The following is a 20,022-nucleotide window of genomic DNA, read 5'->3' as shown; positions in this document are numbered from 1 at the left end:
AGAGCTACACCCGGCTGTAGTCTTCAGTCCACAGGTCATCACTTCTCCTTCAGCAGCTCACCGGTACCGAACTTCTGACTCAGGATTAACTCAAAATGGCTCTAGTAGAGAGTGCAGATTTGGACATCACCAAGGTGAGGAAGAGTTTCACCCACTTTATGATGATGTGTTTGCAGCCTGGCTCTGAGTGATGTCTGGGTTTGGTCATTAAAAAGCTCTTATATACAAACCATATGAATATATATTAAACACAACCGTTTAAAAGTCTGATTTGTTTGCTGATAATATCCAGTATGAAGTTCTAATAACATGAATGTCCAGTATGAAGCTCTAATAGCATTAATGTCCAGTATGAAGCTCTAATAGCATTAATGTTCAGTATGAAGCTCTAATAACATGAATACCCAGTATGAAGCTCTAATAACATGAATACCCAGTATGAAGCTCTAATAACATGAATATCCAGTATGAAGCTCTAATAACATGAATATCCAGTATGAAGCTCTAATAACATCAGTATCCAGTATGAAGCTGCACCAAGAGCCCTTCCAGCTTCAAGTACGTCTCGGCTCGACCCGCCATCCTTTAAGATCCACGGAAGACGAGCGTCCAGACTTTTTACTGTCCTGCACCGAAGTGGTGGAACGAGCTTCCCCTGGGTGTCCGAACAGCAGAGTCCAACACTCGCTGTCCTCAAACCCAGACTGAAGACCCTCCTCTTCTGAGAGGACTTGGGTGAAGAGTAGAGTATTATGGTCTCCATATTGACTTGTGTTTAGTAGAGTCTAAGATTAGAGGATCTGGATTTTAGTCTATTTAAACTAGCTGAGGTTCTTCTTCAGTAAACAGTGAAGCTCTTTAGGAAGTCGCTCTGGAGAAGAGCATCTGCTAAATGGCCAGGATGAGTAAGAGTCAAGTGTAAAGTACAGGAAGTGCGACGCCCAGTCTGTGGGTAACAGGCCTGAAGTGAAATGACTGAATTCAGTGTAAAAACCTCAGATCTGTCAATCAGACTTGGGTAATAACTCTCTCAGGAACAAACAGACTCCCATTATGAGTGTGTTTGCTACCATTTCTATAAATAAAGGCTCTAGATGACCGGTCTGTGGTCAGAAGGGCATCATGAATGCAAAAATCCTCAGCTTCCAGGGGGGGTCCAGCTTTTATGTCCCAAATAATGTCAAAGTGAAACCTCCACCCTCGATCTAGTGTACCTACAAGTGGGAAACACTGATGATCTGGAGGGGTGGATCTACATATTAGGCAGCGAGTGAAGAACAGTCCGGTCTTGATGGTGATTAAGGGGTTGAAGCAGGAAAAATGGACAAGTGTGAGAATCTGAGACACTTTGACAAGAAGAACCAAGCTGTGATGTTCTAGATAATGACCAGGTGAGAACATCTCCAGAACATCAGGTCAGGGTGTTCTGGTATGCAGTGGTCAGTATCTACCAAAAGTGCTGCAAGGAAGGACAAGCGGTGAACCAGCAAAAGGGTCATGGTTGCTTAAGACTCATTGATGCTCATGGAGGCCCCACCCACCTCACAACTTCCAGAACTTTAGTCTTGGTGCCAGATACCACAGAGGGCCTTCAGAGGTCTTGTGGAGACCATGCCTTGAAAGGTCAGAGCTGAAAAGTTTATCAAGCTGTGCCACTCTTTTTAATTTGCCAAGATAAAAAGGCCACGCCCACTTTAACTCTGTACATGCCAGACGCTTTGGTGCTTCAGCTTGCACTTTCTCTAGGACGGGTTTGGGGACCTCTGGTCTAGACGATTGTGCTGAAACGGTGGTCAGGGCTTGGGGGGAGGGCAGGACTTAGCTTGGCTCTCACACTCTCTTACATTCCTCTTTCAGAACGGATTCAAGGAAGATCTGGACCACAGCACAGAGTGAGTAGAATCTGACCGTGTCTAGTCGTCATTAAGGCTATGTTCAGACCTGCAGCCCAAATGTTTTGATTAACAACGTTAAAAAAAAAACCTTCAGAAGGATCCAGTTCTGGAGCAGCACGCTGGAGTTTGAACTGGCTGCACTCATCATCTTGCCTCTGGTACTTTGTAGGAGTCTAATGCATTAGTCTTGCAGTCAGGAGCTTCCGTAAGAGTGTGAAAGTAGATTGGTCTTAGTCTGAAGGTCATTTTAAGCTGAACAAAGGGTAACTAGGATATAAAATCATTCCCCTTTTGCTTAAACTTAATAAACTTCCAGTCCAGCAATAAAAAGTACTGATGATTTCACCTCAGATCACCGTAAAGCCGTAGTATTGAAGATACCCCATCTTATGCATGCATTCAGCTACTGTAGAGAAGTACTGCCAATAGAATAGGACTCTCTGGAGCAGATCAGCTAGATGACCCTATTGGCTCCATGCTGCCTAATAATGCCAGGCGTGGGCTAGAGGGGTATAAAGCCCCCCAGCATTGAGGAGCTGTGTAGAAGTGGAGGAGCTGTGTTCTCTGGAATGATGGTGGAGGAGCTCCATCCAGTACTTTTGGGAAGAGTTGGGGATGATGAGGTGGGGTGGTGATCATCATCATCCAATATACTGACCTCACTACCGCTCGTGTTGATTAATGCAATCAAATCCTCACAGCAATGCTCCTCCTCCAGAATCTAGTAGAAAGTCTTCTTCTCTGGACAGTAGAGACAGTTACTCCAACAGAAGCAGGATCAGCTCTTTTAATAGCCTTGATTTCAGAAGAAACAATGAATGAATAAGCAGGTGTCCCAATACTTTTGTCCTTATAGTGTACTAAAGGAAACAAATGACACATCCTGTCTGTGTGTGTGTGTGTGTGTGTGTGTGTGTGTGTGTGTGTGTCTAATTCTCTGTTTATTTACTCAGGAGCGCTCAGATGGATTTGAAGACTGCCTTAAATGAGTGTTCAGTGGCTCTGAGTCTCTTCCTGAACAACAGGTTTTCTGAAGCCTTGGACGTGCTCAGGCCCTGGTGCGTTACTAATACTCTAGCTTTGATGATGGGCCTCAGGCCTCAAGATCTTGTAAAATCAAGTGACCTTGTAAAAAAGTCTTCTTCTCTGGACGGTAGAGACAGTTACTCCAACAAAAGCAGGATCAGCTCTTTTGTTTTTTCTTTATTTATTTATTTATTTATTTCGGATTTTTTTACCTGTTTTCTCCCCAATTTAGATTGCCAATTACCCAACCCGTATGTCTCTTCTGCAGGAGAGATGTGAGCATATATCACGCTATGGGATACAGCAGCATCCTGGTCATGCAGGCAGGAATGACCTTTGATCCGAAAGACATGAAGACGGCCGTAGTGGCTCTGAAGCATGCCCTGAGAACGTGCCAAAAGTTTGTACCCCTGCAGAAAAATTCATAAATCATGTAGACATGGCTTCACAGTTCACAGGGATGGTTTTCTCTTCTTCTGTGCCTTTCAGGGCGAGGAAAAAAAGGAGCACGGTTCGAGAGGCCATTTCTTATATGGTGTACAAACTTGAGCCTGAACGGATGACTGAAGGTAGGCCTTTATGCTGGACTTTATACACACTGTTCACAGATCTGTGGAGCATTCTGCATACTCGCTATAAAGCACCAAGTATTGACATTCATCACTTCACATGTAGAACTAAGTGGAGATACGAGGGTTTAAAAGACTTCTATAGAAGCTGAAGAATCAACTGAAGCTTTTTACTCCAGTAAAAGTGTAAAAGTACTGGTTTCAGAACGACTTCAAGTAGAAAAGTAAAAGTAATGGAAGGAAAACAAAGGCTGAAAGCTTAGGCCGCACCACAGGGGTCTATAGTGCACTACCCCCCCCTCCTCCCCAAAAACCCATTTCTCTAAAAGTCATAATGAGGAGAATGATCTATTAAAATGTTGATGTTAAAAATGTTGGGCAGCACTAGGCTCCTGTTTCAGCTGCAGATCTGCCCATTGAAAATGAAGCATTTCAGTAATATCAGCTCTATTAAAGGAGCGTCTCTGTGCTCTACTGAGCATGCGTTACTCTTCTGGTGCCAGGAGCATTGCTAGTGGGGAGCTACAGATGTGGGTTAGTAATGCAAAGCCTTGGGATCAAAACCAATGAGCTTTAAAAGCTGCACCCCTGATACCTGACTGCAGTCTGAAGGCTATTATTATTATTATTATTATTATTATTATTGTTATTTTTGCATAATAATAATAAAATCAACTGGAAAAAAGTGCTCAGCTAGATTTCTATGGTCTGGGAAATCTTTGTCCCGTGGTGCAGGATGAAGATTTGCAAGTCAGTCTGTTTAAGCAGGAAAATCATCAAACTATGCTGGGACCTGGCCCCCAAAGACCCCCGATCTGTAGATTGACAGGGAATATTATATGTTGTGCCAGGTCTGGATGATGTTGAACAGAAAAAACACCATAGTTGTAACTCCATCCAAACCTCCTTCCACATCTTGTCCACAATGTCTACATTTATGTCATTCTGACAGTACTGTAGTAATTCTGTGGTCTTCCCCTGCAGAGGAGATGCATGCTGAACTGTGCTACGCTGAGGTGCTCCTGCAGATGGCAGCACTCAGCTTTATAGAGGTAAAGCCAAGTGCACTCACCTTTTAGCCAGTTCAAACTTAAGTGCACCCATAAACTGATAAACACAATATGTCCAAATGTTTAGTCCTGGTAGAGATGTACTTCCATTAGAATAGGCAATCTTAATACTTTTGAGATGCGTTGGGGATGAGGTGGGATGTTGATCTCACCAAAGCTCACTGTCTGCGAATGCAATCAAATGCTTACAGCAATGCTCCTCCTCCAATATCTAGTAGAAAGTCTTCTTCTCTGGACAGTAGAGACAGTTACTCCAACAAAACAGGAGAAACTCTTTTAATACCCTTGATTTCAGAAGAAACAGTGAATGAACCAAAGCTGTCCCAATACTTTTGTCCATCTAGTAGTTTCTATAGATTTGAATGCGATTTCTGGCGGGACAGTCATGTGTTATAGAATATAGGTAATATCTGTGTTCTGAAGGACTTAAAACAAGTGTTTCTTTCTTTCATGAACAGGATGAGAGTGTGATCGGGTTCATCAAAGCTGGACTTAAAATGCGCACAAGTTACCTCATGTTCAAGTAAGTGAACGACGTAATAATTCTAATGTACACTGATTGTAAACGCTGCCCTTGTTAAAATGTGTAAACACTGTAAGTAAAGTCAGAGAACACCATAATGAATGCTGCACACAGTGAGCTGTGTAGTCTAATCTCTTTCTAATTGGACCTGCTTGTTTTCGTAACCCTTAGAGAGTGTGAGACCATGCTGGATCAAAGCAAAGACAAGGACACACACATTCATTTTGTTGGTGGCGTCAACATGGGCATTGGATCCTTCAACTTGGTAAAGTACAAGCAAGATCTGACAGTCCATGCAATACACACACTTCATTGCATATAGAAAAATATGATGATATTGATGAATGTATTTATTACACAACAGAGGTGCACATGATATCAGGATTGCATCGGTTTTGGCAGATAGCCGGACAAATGCATAGATTTGGAGGAAATGTGAAGAGCAGAGGATTGAGGTGAAGCTGGATTACCTATCTGGAGCCTCTATTAATGTACTAATTCAAATGAAAAAGAGCTTATGCCGGGCTCTGAGAGGTCCAGTGGACTAAGGTGCTGCCACTATTATCTGAGGATCGCAGGTTCGAATCCCGCGTCATGTTGCTCGCCATCAGCAGCCGGAGTCAGATGGAGCACGGTTGGCCTTGCTCTCTCAGAGGTGGGTTGATGGCACTTCCTCCCCACGTCACTCCTCGGAGCTGGGGAGCCCTGCTTTCCTCTGGGTGCACTAACTACCTAGTGATGCTGCATCAGCAGCAGTTTGAGATGGCGACTGGTCTCACATGTGTCAGAGGAGACGTGCTAGTCTTCACCCTCTTAGTGTTGGGGCATTGCTAGTGATTGGTTGAGTTCACGTGGATGAAATTGGGTAATTAGCTTTTCAAATGGGGGAGAAATGGAATTTTCTATAGTATTTTCCATAATATTATATATTATTTAATTATGTTACATAATTATATATATAATAAATGAATAATAATATTTTATTTATTTACTTTATTTATTTATAGAATATAACTATTTAATCCACAGATATTCACATTTGAATTTAGGATGTTGGCGATGACCCACAGTGTCCATATTAGTGCATCCCTTTTGCAAAAGTATTGAACTGATATTAATTGTGTGTCTGTGTGTGTCTGTGTGTGTCTGTGTGTGTGTGTTAGATGCTGTCTTTGTTCCCTGCTAGGGTTCTTAGGCTGCTGGAATTTGTTGGCTTCTCAGGAAACAGAGTGAGTTCAATGCTAATGGATGTGCCATAGTTTTAAAAATTGCATATTCTACACAAATCAGGTACGAAGCCGTTATGAAATACACTGAAATCTGAAAATGATCATTTGTCTGCACAGAAATGTTACATATAAAAACATAAAAAATGAGTCCTGTTGTCCTGTTGTGTCATTCCTGCTCAGTATGACCTGAACCGTTACCTGTGTTCACCACACTGATCACTGTTCCTAATAGGAGGTGGGTTTGAGTCACCTGCATCACGGAGCCGCAACCGCCAGCCTCCGCTCCATCCTGAGCGCCTTCACCCTCCTCATGTTCAACATCTACATCACGGTCATCCTGGGTGAGCGGACCACCATATTCACCATTAGATGGAATTTGGCCTCCACCTTTAAACCATCTGTGCAGTGAGAACACACACACACACACACACACACACACACACACACACACACACACACACACACAGTAACGGTGAGCACACATGCCTTGAGAGGTGGGCGGCCATCACTGCGACACCCAGGGAGTAGAAAGGGTTGAGGGCCTTGCTCAGGGGCTCCAACAGTGGCGGCTTGGCGATTCGGGTTTTTGCACTTTACCGGTCAACACACAAACTCTGAAGAACAGCCCCTGAGACGTCCTGCAGAATAAGGCGCGGTCACTATGACCAGATGATGTCTGTTTCAAATCCAGGTCATGCATCTAGTCGTCAGCAGCACAACTAGCCTTGCTCTCTCCAGTAAGACCAGTGATCCCTGTTCTAGTGTAGTAGTGTGATTGGTGCCAGGTGTCGGATGCATCTCACTACTGCCCTCCTGTGGCACTTTTCAGAAGCATTTTGGTGACTGTTTTACATGTAAATTAATATAATATGATGTATAACATATTCCATATTTTTCTCATTTGGTCTTATATGGCTGTCAGGTACTGGTGAGTGTAACCTTGCTGAGGCGGAGGCTCTTCTTGAACCCTATGCTCAAAAATTTCCCAAAGTATGTGAACCAATTTCTCTGCTTTCTTAATTACTTTTTGCAAATGTATGCAAACGTTTGGGCACTCCAAGGCAAATTACATGTCCAAATATTTGTGGACAAATAAACACACACAGCTTGTCTAGGCCCTGTAGAAAAGTACTGCCAAAAGATTAGGACTCTCTGGAGCAGATAAACTAGATAAAGCTATTGGCTCCATGCTGCCTAATAATGCCAGGCATGGGCTAGGGGGGGATAAAGCCCCCCAGCATTGAGCCGTTGCTCTGTCCACAATACTTTTGGGATGATGAGGTGGGCTGTTGATCACCATCATCCAACACCCTGAGCTCACTAACTCTCTCCTCGCTGAATGCAATCAAATACTCACAGCAATGCTCCATCCTCCAAAATCTAGTAGAAAGTCTTCTTCTCTGGACAGTAGAGACAGTTACTCCAACAGAAGCAGGGTTGACTCTTTTTAGTACCCTTGATTTCAGAAGAAACTGTGAATAAGCAGGTGTCCCAATACTTTTGTCCAAATAGCGCATCATTCTGCATATTGTCTTGCATTTAGTTTAAGTGCTTTTATCTCTCTTTCATGTGAGGTTTTGAGTGTATGTATGTATGTATGTATATATATGTGTATGTATGTATGTATGTATGTATATGTGTATGTATGTATGTGTGTGTATGTATATATATATATATATATATATATATATATATATATATATATATATATATATATATATATATATATATATATATATATATATATATATATATATATGCTTCCTTTGCTTTTCAGCATCAATTCAATTAGATTAGATTATTATATAATAATTTATTAATCTCTGGAATGATCATCGGCTATTGCATCCTCATAACTGTTGTTATCTGCTTTACCGGTCCTAATGAGTTAAGTCGGTCCCTAGTTCTGAGACTTTATAATTTTACAATGTATTACATCATAATAAGAATATAATAAGTAGTAATATTAAGGATCAGTGTTAATATTGCAGAAAAAATGTGGAATCTTGCCAGCGGTGCCCAAACTGTTGTAAACCACTTTATAGAGGTGTTGTGTGGATGGAAAGGAACTGAGTGCATTATTACCTCTGTGTGGGTTTGTATGTGAATAGGGTGCTCTCATGCTCTTCTATGCTGCCCGGATCGCGGTGCTAAAAGGAGAGTTTGAGATGGTGAGTAGTGCTCTGGGCACAACCCATTGACTTTCAGATCTGAAACCTGATTGGCTGAGCCACACCATTTAAGCTGTGATAATCTTAATATACACAACAATGCATCAGGAAGTCAAAATAATATTGGTGTGTGTGTGTGTGTGTGTGTGTGTGTGTGTGTGTGTGTGTGTGTGTGTGTGTGTGTGTGTGTGTGTGTGTGTGAACAGGCTCAAAAGTTGTTTCTGGAGTGTATTGCGACTCAGGAGGAGTGGCGTCAGATCCACCACCTGTGCTACTGGGAGCTGATGTGGACATACTCGTTCCAGCAGGACTGGCTGGAGGCCTACCGCTATGCTGACCTGCTCTGTAAGGAAAGCAAGTGGTCTCAGGTACAGTACCTCTCTTCCTGTAGAACCCCACGAGCCAAAACCCAGAACTGGAACTGTGTTCTGAAGTACTGATCACGCGGGGTGTCCAAACTTTTGATTTTCCTTTTCTTTTTTTTTTTGGTTATTTGGAAACTGTAAACATAGAAAAAATAACTAGAAATTGACCTTAATTAAATTGAAATATTAAAAACATGTTCAATATAAAACGTTCTTACTTAAATCAGGCCGTCTCTTATTCACTTCACTTCTTTAGGAACGGAAATGTTGACCAGGGGTGCCCAAACTTAAAAAACCTTGTATTTCCAGAACAGCAGTTTTCCAGGACATAGAAAAACCACCATTTTGGAGCATTTCTATTGGTCCTTTCAAAATGAACTGCCAGATTCACACTATGGAGAAAAGTCTGAAACTGAAAAACAAAATGGAGATGAAAGGTTTTTGCGTTGTGATAAATATTGTGTATCGAGAAAATTGTCTTTAAATATTGTGATATAGTATTTAAACCATATCGCCCAGCCCTACAATGACAACCTATTAAGTAGAAGTTTTAGGCCTAAATCTAAATCAGAATCAGAAATATTTTATTGATCCTGGGAAGGAAACTGTTGTTAAGTTGCAAACATTAGTGTTAAAATAAACACTTTAATAAATAAAAACTCTAATAAATTAACACTCTATAAAATAAACACTGTGTAAACACTATAAAATAAACCCTATATAAATAAACACTATAAATTAACACTCTATAAAATAAACACTGTATAAACACTATAAAATAAACACTAAAATAAACACTGTATAAACACTATACAATTAACACTATAAAATTAACACTGTATAAACACTATAAAATAAACACTATAAAATAAACACTATAAAATAAACACTCTAAAATTAACACTCTAAAATAAATACTGTATAAACACTATAAAATTAACACTATAAATAAACACTGTATAAATAAACACTTTTATAGTGTTTATTTGTAGTGTTATTTTATAGTGTTTGTTTTATAGTGTTATTTTATAAACACTGTATAAAACAAACACTTTAATAAATAAACACTGTATAAAATGCACACTATATGAATGAACACTATAAAATTAACACTATAAAATTAACACTATAAATAAACACTGTTTAAAATAAACACTGTATAAATAAAATCAATTTAGGACAAAGAGAACGTTTTTTTTTTAATGTGAAAAATGTACATGTACAGTGAGTCCAAGAAGTATTTGATCCCTTGCTGATTTTCTTTGTTTGCCCACTAATAAAGACACTATCCTTCTGCACTTTTAATGGTAGATATATTCTAACATGGAGAGACAGAATATCAAGACAAAAATCCAGAATATAATTTTAAAGAATATATTTTAATTAATTTGTATTTCAATGAGGAAAATAAGTATTTGATCCCTCTTGCCAAACACACTCAATACTTAGTGGCAAAGCCTTTGTTTGCAAGCACAGCGGTGAGACGTTTGTTGTAGTTAACCACAAGTTTAGCACACACACCAGGGGGAATTTTGGCCCACTCTTCTTTGCAGATCCTCTCTAAATCATGAAGGTTGGTGGGCTGTCGCTTGGCAACTCTGACCTTCAGCTCCCTCCATAGATTTTCGATCGGATTGAGGTCTGGCGACTGGCTGGGCCACTCCATGACCTTAATGTGATTTTTCTTGAGCCAATCCTTTGTTGCCTTTGCTGTATGTTTAGGGTCGTTATCATGTTGGAAGACCCAACCACGGCCCATTTTCAGATCCCTGGCAGAGGGGAGGAGGTTGTCCCTCAGGATTGTGCGGTACATGGCTCCATCCATCTTCCCAGTGATGCGGTGAAGTAGCCCTGTACCCTTGGCAGAGAAACACCCCCAAAACATTATGCTTCCACCTCCATGCTTGACGGTGGGCACAGTGTTCTTGGGGTCATAGGCAGCATTTTTCTTCCTCCACACATGGCGGGTGGAGTTGAGGCCAAAAAGTTCAATTTTGGTCTCGTCTGACCACAAAACCTTCTCCCAATAACTTGGTTCATCTTTCAAATGATCATTGGCATACTTGAGGCGCGCCTCCACATGTGCTCTCTTCAGCAGGGGTACCTTTCGGGCACTGCAGGATGTGAATCCATTGTTGCGCAAAGTGTTGCCAATTGTTTCCTTGCAAACTGTGGTCCCAGCTGCCTTCAGGTCATTTGCTAACTCCTGCCGAGTGGTTGCAGGACGATTTCTGACTGTTCTCAGCATCATTGCCACCCCACGAGGCGAAATCTTCTTTGGAGCACCGGGCCGAGGTCTGTTGATTGTCATGTTATACTCTTTAAACTTTCTGATAATTGCACCAATAGTTGTTACTTTCACATCCAACACCTTACTAATCTTTTTGTAGCCCATTCCAGCTTTGTGAAGGTCAACAATTCTGACTCTGAGGTCCTGTGACAGCTCTTTGGTTTTACCCATGTTGGAGACTTGAAATCTGTGTGATCTGTCTGATTCTGTGGACAGGTGTTTTTCACACAAGTGATTAGTGAGAACAGGTGGCTTCAGGTCAGGTAACAAGTTGATTGGGAGTGTCTAACTGGTCTGTAAAAGCCAGAACTGCTAATGAATACTAAGGGATCAAATACTTATTTCACTCCATGAAATACAAATCAATTAATATATATTCCTTAGATTTATTTTCTGGATTTTCTTTTTAATATTCTGTCTCTCCATGTAAGAATACATCTACCATTAAAAGTATAGAATGATCATGTCTTTATTAGTGGGCCAACGAAGAAAATCAGCAAGGGATCAAATACTTCTTGGACTCACTGTATATAAATTATATGAATATAGTAAAATATAAGTGACATTGTTAATAACTGTGATAAATATGGAAAAGTATTGCACACATTATATTGACTTACAGTGCTATTATTATTGCAATAAATAAATAAATGCTTAATTTAGAATGTTGTAAATCCGTAATTAGTCCTTAGAGACCTCCAGATAGTCCAGATTTTTCTCCAGCCCATCTCCTAGCACATCAGCACGGGGCTGGTTTCAAACCCACTGTTCTAACTAACTGAAGACCCCAGTTGCTGGACGGACCTCTGGCCTGTTTGGTTTACTCTGTGGTTGGTTCCTCTCCTGCAGACCATCTACGTGTTCCAGAAAGCCTCCATCCTTAGCATGCTCTCGGAGGAAGAAGTGGAGAAGACTGGAGAGGATATAGTGGAGCTGTTCAGGTGAGCAGAATCAGCACAGGTGTGCAGGGGTGCGAGAGAGGGAGTTTTGTGAAAATCTCTCGCCTTCATTTTGATTTGATTCAGTTCCATTTTGACTCTTTAGAAAGCGATTCAGTGCATCATGAGATCTGACGTTTCACAGTTATTTTGGCGTGAACCAGAGCTGCATTCTATGGACAAAAGTATTGGGACACCTGCTCATTTCATCTGAAATCACGAGCTGATCCTGCTTCTGTTGGAGTAACTGTCTCTACTGTCCAGAGAAGAAGACTTTCTACTAGATTTTAGAGGATTTGATTGCACTCAGCAACACCGTTCTTCCACTGCTCCACAGCTCAATGCTGGGGGGCTTTATACCCCTCTAAGCCTGGCATTAGGTTGATGTAAACACCTCAAAAGAGTCCTATTCTATTAGGACTACACAAGCTGTGTGTGTGTGTGTGTGTGTGTGTGTGTGTGTGTGTGTGTGTGTGTGTGTGTGTGTGTGTGTGTGTGTGCGCATTTGCACATTTGTGTCAGCAATAGGTGCAACTTCAAGTAGCTGAGTGCAATCATTGAAAGGGGTGTCCATAAATATTTGGACACGTGATGTGTGTTTGCACTTGGAGTTGGTTAGGATTAGCAATAGTGGAAGCCCCAGATTGATCCCACCTCCTGATCAGTGCACTTTTCTGCCCCTTATTGGAACCTGTTGTGATGTGTCCCCTGATGTCTGATGAGTGTGTGTTTACCATGTGTGTTTCAGGCAGGTGGACAGTCTGAGGCTGCGGTTTGCAGGGAAGTCTGTCCCCACAGAGAAGTTTGCTGCACGTAAAGCCAGACGCTACAACTCCAGCAACCCCAAAAAGCTGGTTATCCCAGCGCTGGTAAGATTCTCACACACACACACACACACACACACACACACACACACGTAGACAATGTGAGCCGTTCCCTTTACCTGTTCCATTTTTTTTTTTCTGGATTTTGATAAATGAGGTTGGAATATGGCTTCACTCCTCTGAAGGTGTCCAGACTTTAAACAGTAGCATTCCCCCTGGTGGGGTATGAAGGAATTGCAAGTGGGTGTGGATGAGAGAGAAAATTGGCAAGAGTAATGTTGGTTTATTTGTTGTTGTCAAAATTTGTGTTGTCAACTGGCAACAGGCCAAAATTTCCAAAATGGGCCGTTTCATTTCTACTAAATCAACATCAGAAAAAGAAAGACAAAGTGCAGGTAAAAATAGAAAATCTGATGAGGATTATTTCAAATAGAAGTTTACTTTAATGGAAGTAAGTGTGTGTGTGTGTGTGTGTGTGTGTGTGTGTGTGTGTGTGTGTGTGTGTGTGTGTGTGTGTGTGTGTAGGTAAGGCGTCAGTGTGTTATCTGTCCATGAACAACGTATAGCTTGCCAGCAAGAGAACACGTGTTTACCTGAAGGACTGGACTGGACTGGACTTGATTGGACTGGACTGGATTGGGGTTGATTGGACTGGACTAGACTGGGGTTGATTGGACTAGACTGGGGTTGATTGGGCTGGATTGGGGTTGATTGGACTGGACTGGAGTTTAGGCTCATTATGGGCTGGGCTGGAGGTGAAACACTTTTATAATGTGCTGAATAGATAAGAAGCTCTTATGTGCTGTTTTTTTTTTCATATTAAAGTTTTGCACAATTGGGATGATTTGACATATTATTTATTTATTTATTTATTAGTTATTATTATTTTAAATAAATGCATATTCTGCAGTAATTTGCATATGGACACATTTGTTTTAGAGGATGTAAACGCTTCAGAACGCTCACAGCCTCAGTGTAAGTGGTCTTAAAAAAAAAAAAAAAGTCATTTTTTTTCTCTCTCTGTGTCTCTCTCTCTCTCTCTCTCTCTCGCTCTTGCTCTCGCTCTGTTTTTTTTTTTTTTCTCTCTGCGTGTGTCTCTCTCTGTCTCTCTCTGTCTCTCTCTGTCTCTCTCTCTCTCTCTCTCTCTCTCTAGGAAATGATGTATGTGTGGAACGGCTTCACTATCGTTGGTAAAAGGCCGGCGCTGACGCAGGACATCCTGACCACCATCGAGAAGGCAGAGGAGGACCTGAAAAACGACGCCAGCAGTAAGAGCTGTTCCCATTTTAATCATTTCTGCCGAAACTAAAGATCCGCTCGAGTCACCGTCGCTCATTTCTTTATTCTGCCTATACATACAGTGTCCAAAAGTATCCGGACACTGTTTTATTGAGTTACCTCTGCAGCATTTACCCAGCTTGTATAAACTCTATAGAAAAGCACTGACCAATAGAATGGGGCGCGCTGGAGCAGCTAAAGCTCACTGTGCCCAATGCAGAGTTCGGGCTAGATGAGTATAAAGCCCCCTAGCAATGTGTTCTGGCGTGATCGAGGTCCTTCCGATCCTTTTGGGATGAGTTGGAGTGGCAGAACGAATCATTCAACTGGACGTTATCAGAACCAGACTTCACCAGTGCTCTCATGGGGCTGAATTCAATCAAATGCTGAAGGATCAGGTGTCTACAAACCTCTGGAGATATAGTGATGACCACTGACTCTCATGTTCCAGACCCGTCTGTGTACTACGCTGATGACCAGAGTGTGGTGCAGATGCTGAAAGGTCTGTGTCTGAGGCACCTGGGCCGTCTGGAGCAGGCGGAGCGCTGCTTCAACAACGTCATCTCCAGGTGAGCATCACACGAACAGCCGGAGAAGGTTCTGTTGGAGAGGACTTTGTTTTATCTGGTGAGGTTCTGGAACTTAGCTGGTTGCTGATAAGCAGTGTCTTTTCATCCAGTATGAATCTGCTGTGTCTGTGTGTGTGTCTGTGTGTGTGTATATTGTGTAGTCTCTCAGTAAATATTTGGGGTGGAGTTTTATCCAGTATGAATTTGCAATTTTATTAATTGCATTTCTAACAGTAAAAAATGTGGTGTGAATATTTATTTATTTATTTGTTTGTTTGTTTGTTTATTTAGTTCGTTAGTTAGATAATTAGTTAATTACTTAGTTAGTTAGTAGTTAGTTTTGTGCGCGAGTGTGGTTGGTTAGTTTTGCAGTCTGACAATAACTTTGCTCCTCAGTGAGAAGACCATCAAATACGACCACTATCTGGTGCCCTTCACCATGTATGAACTGGGCCTCCTGTACAAGCAGCAGGGAGACGTGGAAAAAGCCATCGCCTGCATTGAAAAGGCCAAGTGAGTTCATCTTCTTGTGGTCTGATAACGGGTTAAGCGGGAGCCTCTCAGCGTTCAGTACAGTCCTGCTTAAATCAGTAATGGACCGAACCCTGGTGTGTCTGTAATGGGCAAACTTACAAAACAATTGTTGAAACGGTTTTTGATACCTATCTCCAAAACTCTGGGGCACCCTACTGATAGATATTCATCAGGCACCCACCATGCCATGGACCTCATGCGCATGCGCACACACACTCATGCTTGTCTAGTCCTTGTAGAGAAGTACTGCCAATAGAATAGGACTCTCTGGAGCAGATAAACTAGATGAGCCTAATAATGCCAGGTGTGGGCTAGAGGGGTATAAAGCCCCCCAGCATTGAGGAGCTGTGGAGCAGTGGAAGAACTGTGCTCTCTGGAATGATGGTGGAGGAGCTCCATCCAGTACTTTTGGGATGGGTTGGGGATGATAAGGTGAGGTGGTGATCGTCATCCAACATCCTGACCTCACTAATGCTCTTGTTGCTGAGTGCAATCAAAACCTCACAGCAATGTGAGGTTTTTCCTCCAAAATCTAGTAGAAAGTCTTCTCTGGACAGTAGAGACAGTTACTCCAACAAAAGCAGGAGACATTTTTCCCTTAAAAAAAACATTAAAAAGCAGGTGTCCCAATACTTTTGTCCATAGTGTATATCCACAGTGTACTCTGTGTACAGTATGTTTCCCGCTATGAATGTTTTTAGCTGGATGTTATAACCTCTGTGATTTGAGTCAAAGCTGGTGGAGGAATTGAGGTGCACTGTTGTGGGTGTGTGAAGCAGAGCGGTCATATATTCTGAATATGACTCGCCACTAAATTTAGTTAAATACTCCTATACACAGATCAGCCATAACATTAAAACCACCCGCCCAGTATTGTGTAGGCCACAATAGTGCACGCAAAACAGCTCTGAAGGTGTCCTGTGGTGTCTAGAGGCCTTCAGATGTTAGACCCTTAAGGCCTCCATGAGCACCAGTGAGCCTCCGGGTTCACCAGCTGTGCTTCCTTGGATCACTTTTGGTAGGTACTGACCACTGCATACCAGGAACACCCCCCACAAGACCTGCCTGATGTTGTTTGGAGATGTTCTGACCAGTCATTGTCTAGAACCTCATGACTGTGGCTCAGATTTTTAGGCTTGTCCAATTTTCTTACTTACGAAGGATCTTAAGATAATCTCTAAAGTTCTTAATTGCGATACTTCAAAAAAGATCTGACGAAGTTCTCAGATCTAAAAGTCTTAATTATTATCTTACAATCTTCTTTAGACATTTTCTGATTTAGGCCAGTCATATACCAGTTATATAAAAATATTAATTTTGACTTTTATGCTGCATTTCCCAGCTTACCTTAAACAGCATTAAATAACATTTCCGAATATCCACGCATTGGAGAACAGAAAAGGAACGTTAAACCAGTTAAATTAGAGCTTAATTCTAATAATTCAACTATTAAACTCATCATTTTCTAAACCTACCTTCTAAACTCTTACACACAGACAAGTGCAAGGCTATTATTAGTGTGGGATATTTTAGAGAATATTTAAGAACATATTTTGTAAAATACCAAATCTTCTTAATCTCGCTTAAGTGAGAAGCTAAGACGAAAAAACAGAAAGAAGATTTTTGAAGAAAATCAATTTATAATAAGAAAAAAACATCTCTCAATATTTGATTTTATGCACTTTATTCAGTGGTTTTAATGTTGTGGTTTTAATAACAGCCTAGTTAAAAGGAGAGAGCCAGAAGGTAACACAGACATGGGAGCTCCCTGAAACTCTAGCGTCCATCTGCTCCACCGTCCACAAACCTGAGTGATCGCGTGCAAGCAGTAGTAGTATAATAGTAGTAGTGACTAGAGCTGAGCAATATGGTGATAGTTTATTGTATCGTGATCAATTTTGTTATGGTGACAATAAGCTTTTCTAAGCACATCGAGGACAACACTGAACACTGAAGAATCAACTGCAGGTTTCATCACAAACAGTGTAATTAAACTGGTTTCATTGAACCAGTGCTGCAGATGTTGAATAAAAATCAGTGTATTAAAAATGGGAGATTCCTTTATCATCTGGTTAAACATTTGAAATAGTACTGTTGCCACTCCTACAGCATTAATACCCCTCTTCTGTCTTTCTTCTAGGCTGAATTATAAGGACTACTCTATGGAGTCCAGGCTGCACTTCCGAATCCATGCAGCGCTGACCAAACTGACCGAACCGGAGAAAACGGCACAGAAGCAGAACCTGACTGAATAAACCAGCACCCCAAATATCAGTGCACACTGTTTACAGATATTTCTGCCTCAGCGGAGGGAGGTTCACCTGCCTTACCGGTCTTATCAGGAAATGCTAATATAGAAGATTTGCCAGTGGTCACTGTTTCTAAAGCATGTAGAGAAGGTGATGTAGGGGTGCATTGAGGGTTCAGATTATATTCCATCAAGCTGCACGTAGAATGGCACTGTCCTTTAGCACAAAGCCTAGTGGAGTGTTTTTGAGCACATTTCTGAGCACTGTATGTTTTTTATTGTCTCACATGTTAAACACTGAGGTCTGAATGGGAAATGTCTTACAGGGTGGCTTGGTTGTCATTTGGGGTTAATAACAGTAAATAATGCATTATAATGAGGTTTATTGTCTCTAGAACGTCTTTATTGGAAAAATGAATGAAGTCCATGAATGACTGACTGGCTGCCTGACTGACTGCCTCGCTGACTCACTGGCTGACTCACTGCTTGACTGACTCACTGCCTGACTGCCTGATTTCACTGCTTGACTGCCTCGCTGACTGCCTCGCTGACTGCCTCGCTGACTGCCTCGCTGGCTGACTGACTGGCTGACTCACTGGCTGACTCACTGCTTGACTGACTGCCTGACTGACTCACTGCCTGACTGACTGACCATCTGCCTGACTGACTCACTGCCTGACTGACTGCCTTTTTTGCTGGTGTAAACAGAACTCTTAAATCAAACATTCAGAAATGTTGGTCTGGGTGGATATACAAATAGACAGCTGGACAAAAGTAAAGCAACGATAATGACAATAGTAATCAAATCTAATTTATTTGTTTAGCACCTTTTTGTCGTCACAAAGCAGCTTTATATAATCAGTAATTAGTAAAAGACACAAAAAAATCAATAACATAAAAACACATGAAGGATCATAGACCCCCAGTGAGCAGCCAGCGGCGACAGTGGCAGGGAAAACTTGGGAGGAACCAAGACTCAGAAGGGGGACCCGACCCGTCCTTCTCTGGTCAGAACTATTTATAAATTATTGATAACCGTCACAAAACCACCTAAACTGTTGAACTGCTCAGGAGTGCAACATATTCATAATCATAATTTAATAATCATGGTGTAGAATAACTTAATATAGTCATGGCAATGACGGTCAGAGTAATGATGGGTAAGAGTGGTGATATTAATAGTGGCAGATAGTTACGAGTCCATAAGGGTTTGAACATGCTCATTAGGCAGGTAATAGTGGTAGGAGAGTGTGCCGCTGGTCTATCACAGGTAAAGGGGACCCCAGCGGTCAGGGCTGGATGAGTGGACAGTCATTAACTCGTAGGTAAAGACACAGAGTTAGTTCTGAGAGGATTTTATGGAGAGCAGAGAATGCTGAGCAGTATCAGAGAGTGTCTGACGACTCCAGCAGGTCTGACTATTACAGCCTGATTAAAAGGAGAGAGCCAGAAGGTAACACAGACATGGGAGCTCCCTGAAACGCTAGCGTCCATCTGCTCCACCGTCCAACGATCTGATCACATGCTAGCAGTAGTAGTATAATAGTAGTAGTGACTAGGGCTGAGCAATATGGTGATAGTTTATCGTATCGTGATAAATTTTGTTATGGTGATCGAGGACAACACTGAACACTGAAGAATCAACTGCAGGTTTCATCACAAACAGTGTAATTAAACTGGTTTAATTGGACCAGTGCTGCAGATGTTGAATAAAAATCAGTGTATTAAAAATGGGAGAGTATCTGAATCTGTTGCTACTGATGTATTGAGTGTGTGATTACATGTATCGTGATAAATCGTGAAAATGTCTTTAAATACATTTTAGTGACTATGATAAATAGATATAATTAAATGTACTGGAAACTAATATCTAAATTTGGAATTCTCATTCTCCTGTATATATTGCCAAGGCAATGCAATAGTAACAATAGCAAAGAAATGGCAACAATCATAATAACAAAAACAATTAGCCTAAAATGACAGCAACAAAATTTAACTAGTAGTAAATGTGATCATAGATATTACAATAGCATGACTGTAATGAGTCTAATATTGCCAAAGCAATACTACAGGGTCAATAACAATAATGACAATAACAGCAAAACTGACATAAACAACTAATTAGCCTAAAATAACAGTAAAGATACATTAAATGTTTTAAATAAAATAAAACATTTCTCTATCTCTATTTAGATTAATAGAGTCTAATACTGCCAAAGCAATACACCAGCAATGATGATCAAAAACCATAATTAGCCAAAATAACCGCAACAGTAATGGTAACAGTACATAATTACCTTCTCTGAGTAAATGACCGGCCCGACCTGTTAGAAGACCTGTCCCTTTACCTGTGTCAGACCAGCTGCCACCCACCAGTCCGACCACCAGGCTCCCCCACCACACCTGTCAGACCAGCTTCCCACCCTGCTGCCACTGCTACCTGCCTAATGACCATGTTCAAATCTATATGGACTCTTACCTGTCCGGCACTAT

At 41.3% G+C, this 20,022-nt stretch overlaps 1 protein-coding gene across 2 annotated transcripts; it reads left to right on the top strand.

The window, feature by feature from the left end:
* LOC140555005 (tetratricopeptide repeat protein 39B-like) lies at positions 1-19,889 on the top strand. 2 transcript variants are annotated; one of them, XM_072678599.1, is made up of 19 exons: positions 1-134; positions 1,858-1,892; positions 2,849-2,953; positions 3,190-3,321; positions 3,411-3,490; positions 4,475-4,542; positions 5,019-5,083; positions 5,255-5,348; positions 6,247-6,312; positions 6,545-6,653; positions 7,235-7,302; positions 8,424-8,483; positions 8,690-8,851; positions 11,988-12,079; positions 12,825-12,945; positions 14,054-14,168; positions 14,630-14,747; positions 15,144-15,260; positions 17,422-19,889. In XM_072678599.1, the coding sequence occupies exons 1-19, from the start codon at positions 96-98 to the stop codon at positions 17,534-17,536; spliced, it is 1,761 nt and encodes a 586-aa protein (XP_072534700.1). In that variant the 5' UTR covers positions 1-95; the 3' UTR covers positions 17,537-19,889. The 2 variants fall into 2 exon arrangements, with proteins under 2 accessions (XP_072534700.1, XP_072534701.1); XM_072678600.1 differs by lacking the exons at positions 1-134; positions 1,858-1,892 and having other exon boundaries at positions 2,931-2,953; positions 3,154-3,321.
* Positions 19,890-20,022: the final 133 nt, after the last annotated feature.

The sequence above is a fragment of the Salminus brasiliensis genome, chromosome 4, assembly GCF_030463535.1.
Source record: "Salminus brasiliensis chromosome 4, fSalBra1.hap2, whole genome shotgun sequence".
In the NCBI taxonomy this organism is placed as follows: domain Eukaryota; kingdom Metazoa; phylum Chordata; class Actinopteri; order Characiformes; family Bryconidae; genus Salminus; species Salminus brasiliensis.
The sequence above is the reverse complement of the archived record's forward strand: the minus strand, read 5'-3'. Positions and strand labels throughout refer to the sequence as shown.

Coding starts and splice junctions, on each gene's coding strand:
- LOC140555005 (XM_072678599.1), top strand. CDS start 96: ATGGCTCTAGTAGAGAGTGCAGATTTGGACATCACCAAG. Junction 1,893..2,848: donor GATCTGGACCACAGCACAGA/GTGAGTAGAATC, acceptor TTATTTACTCAG/GAGCGCTCAGATGGATTTGA. Junction 12,946..14,053: donor AGCTGGTTATCCCAGCGCTG/GTAAGATTCTCA, acceptor CTCTCTCTCTAG/GAAATGATGTATGTGTGGAA.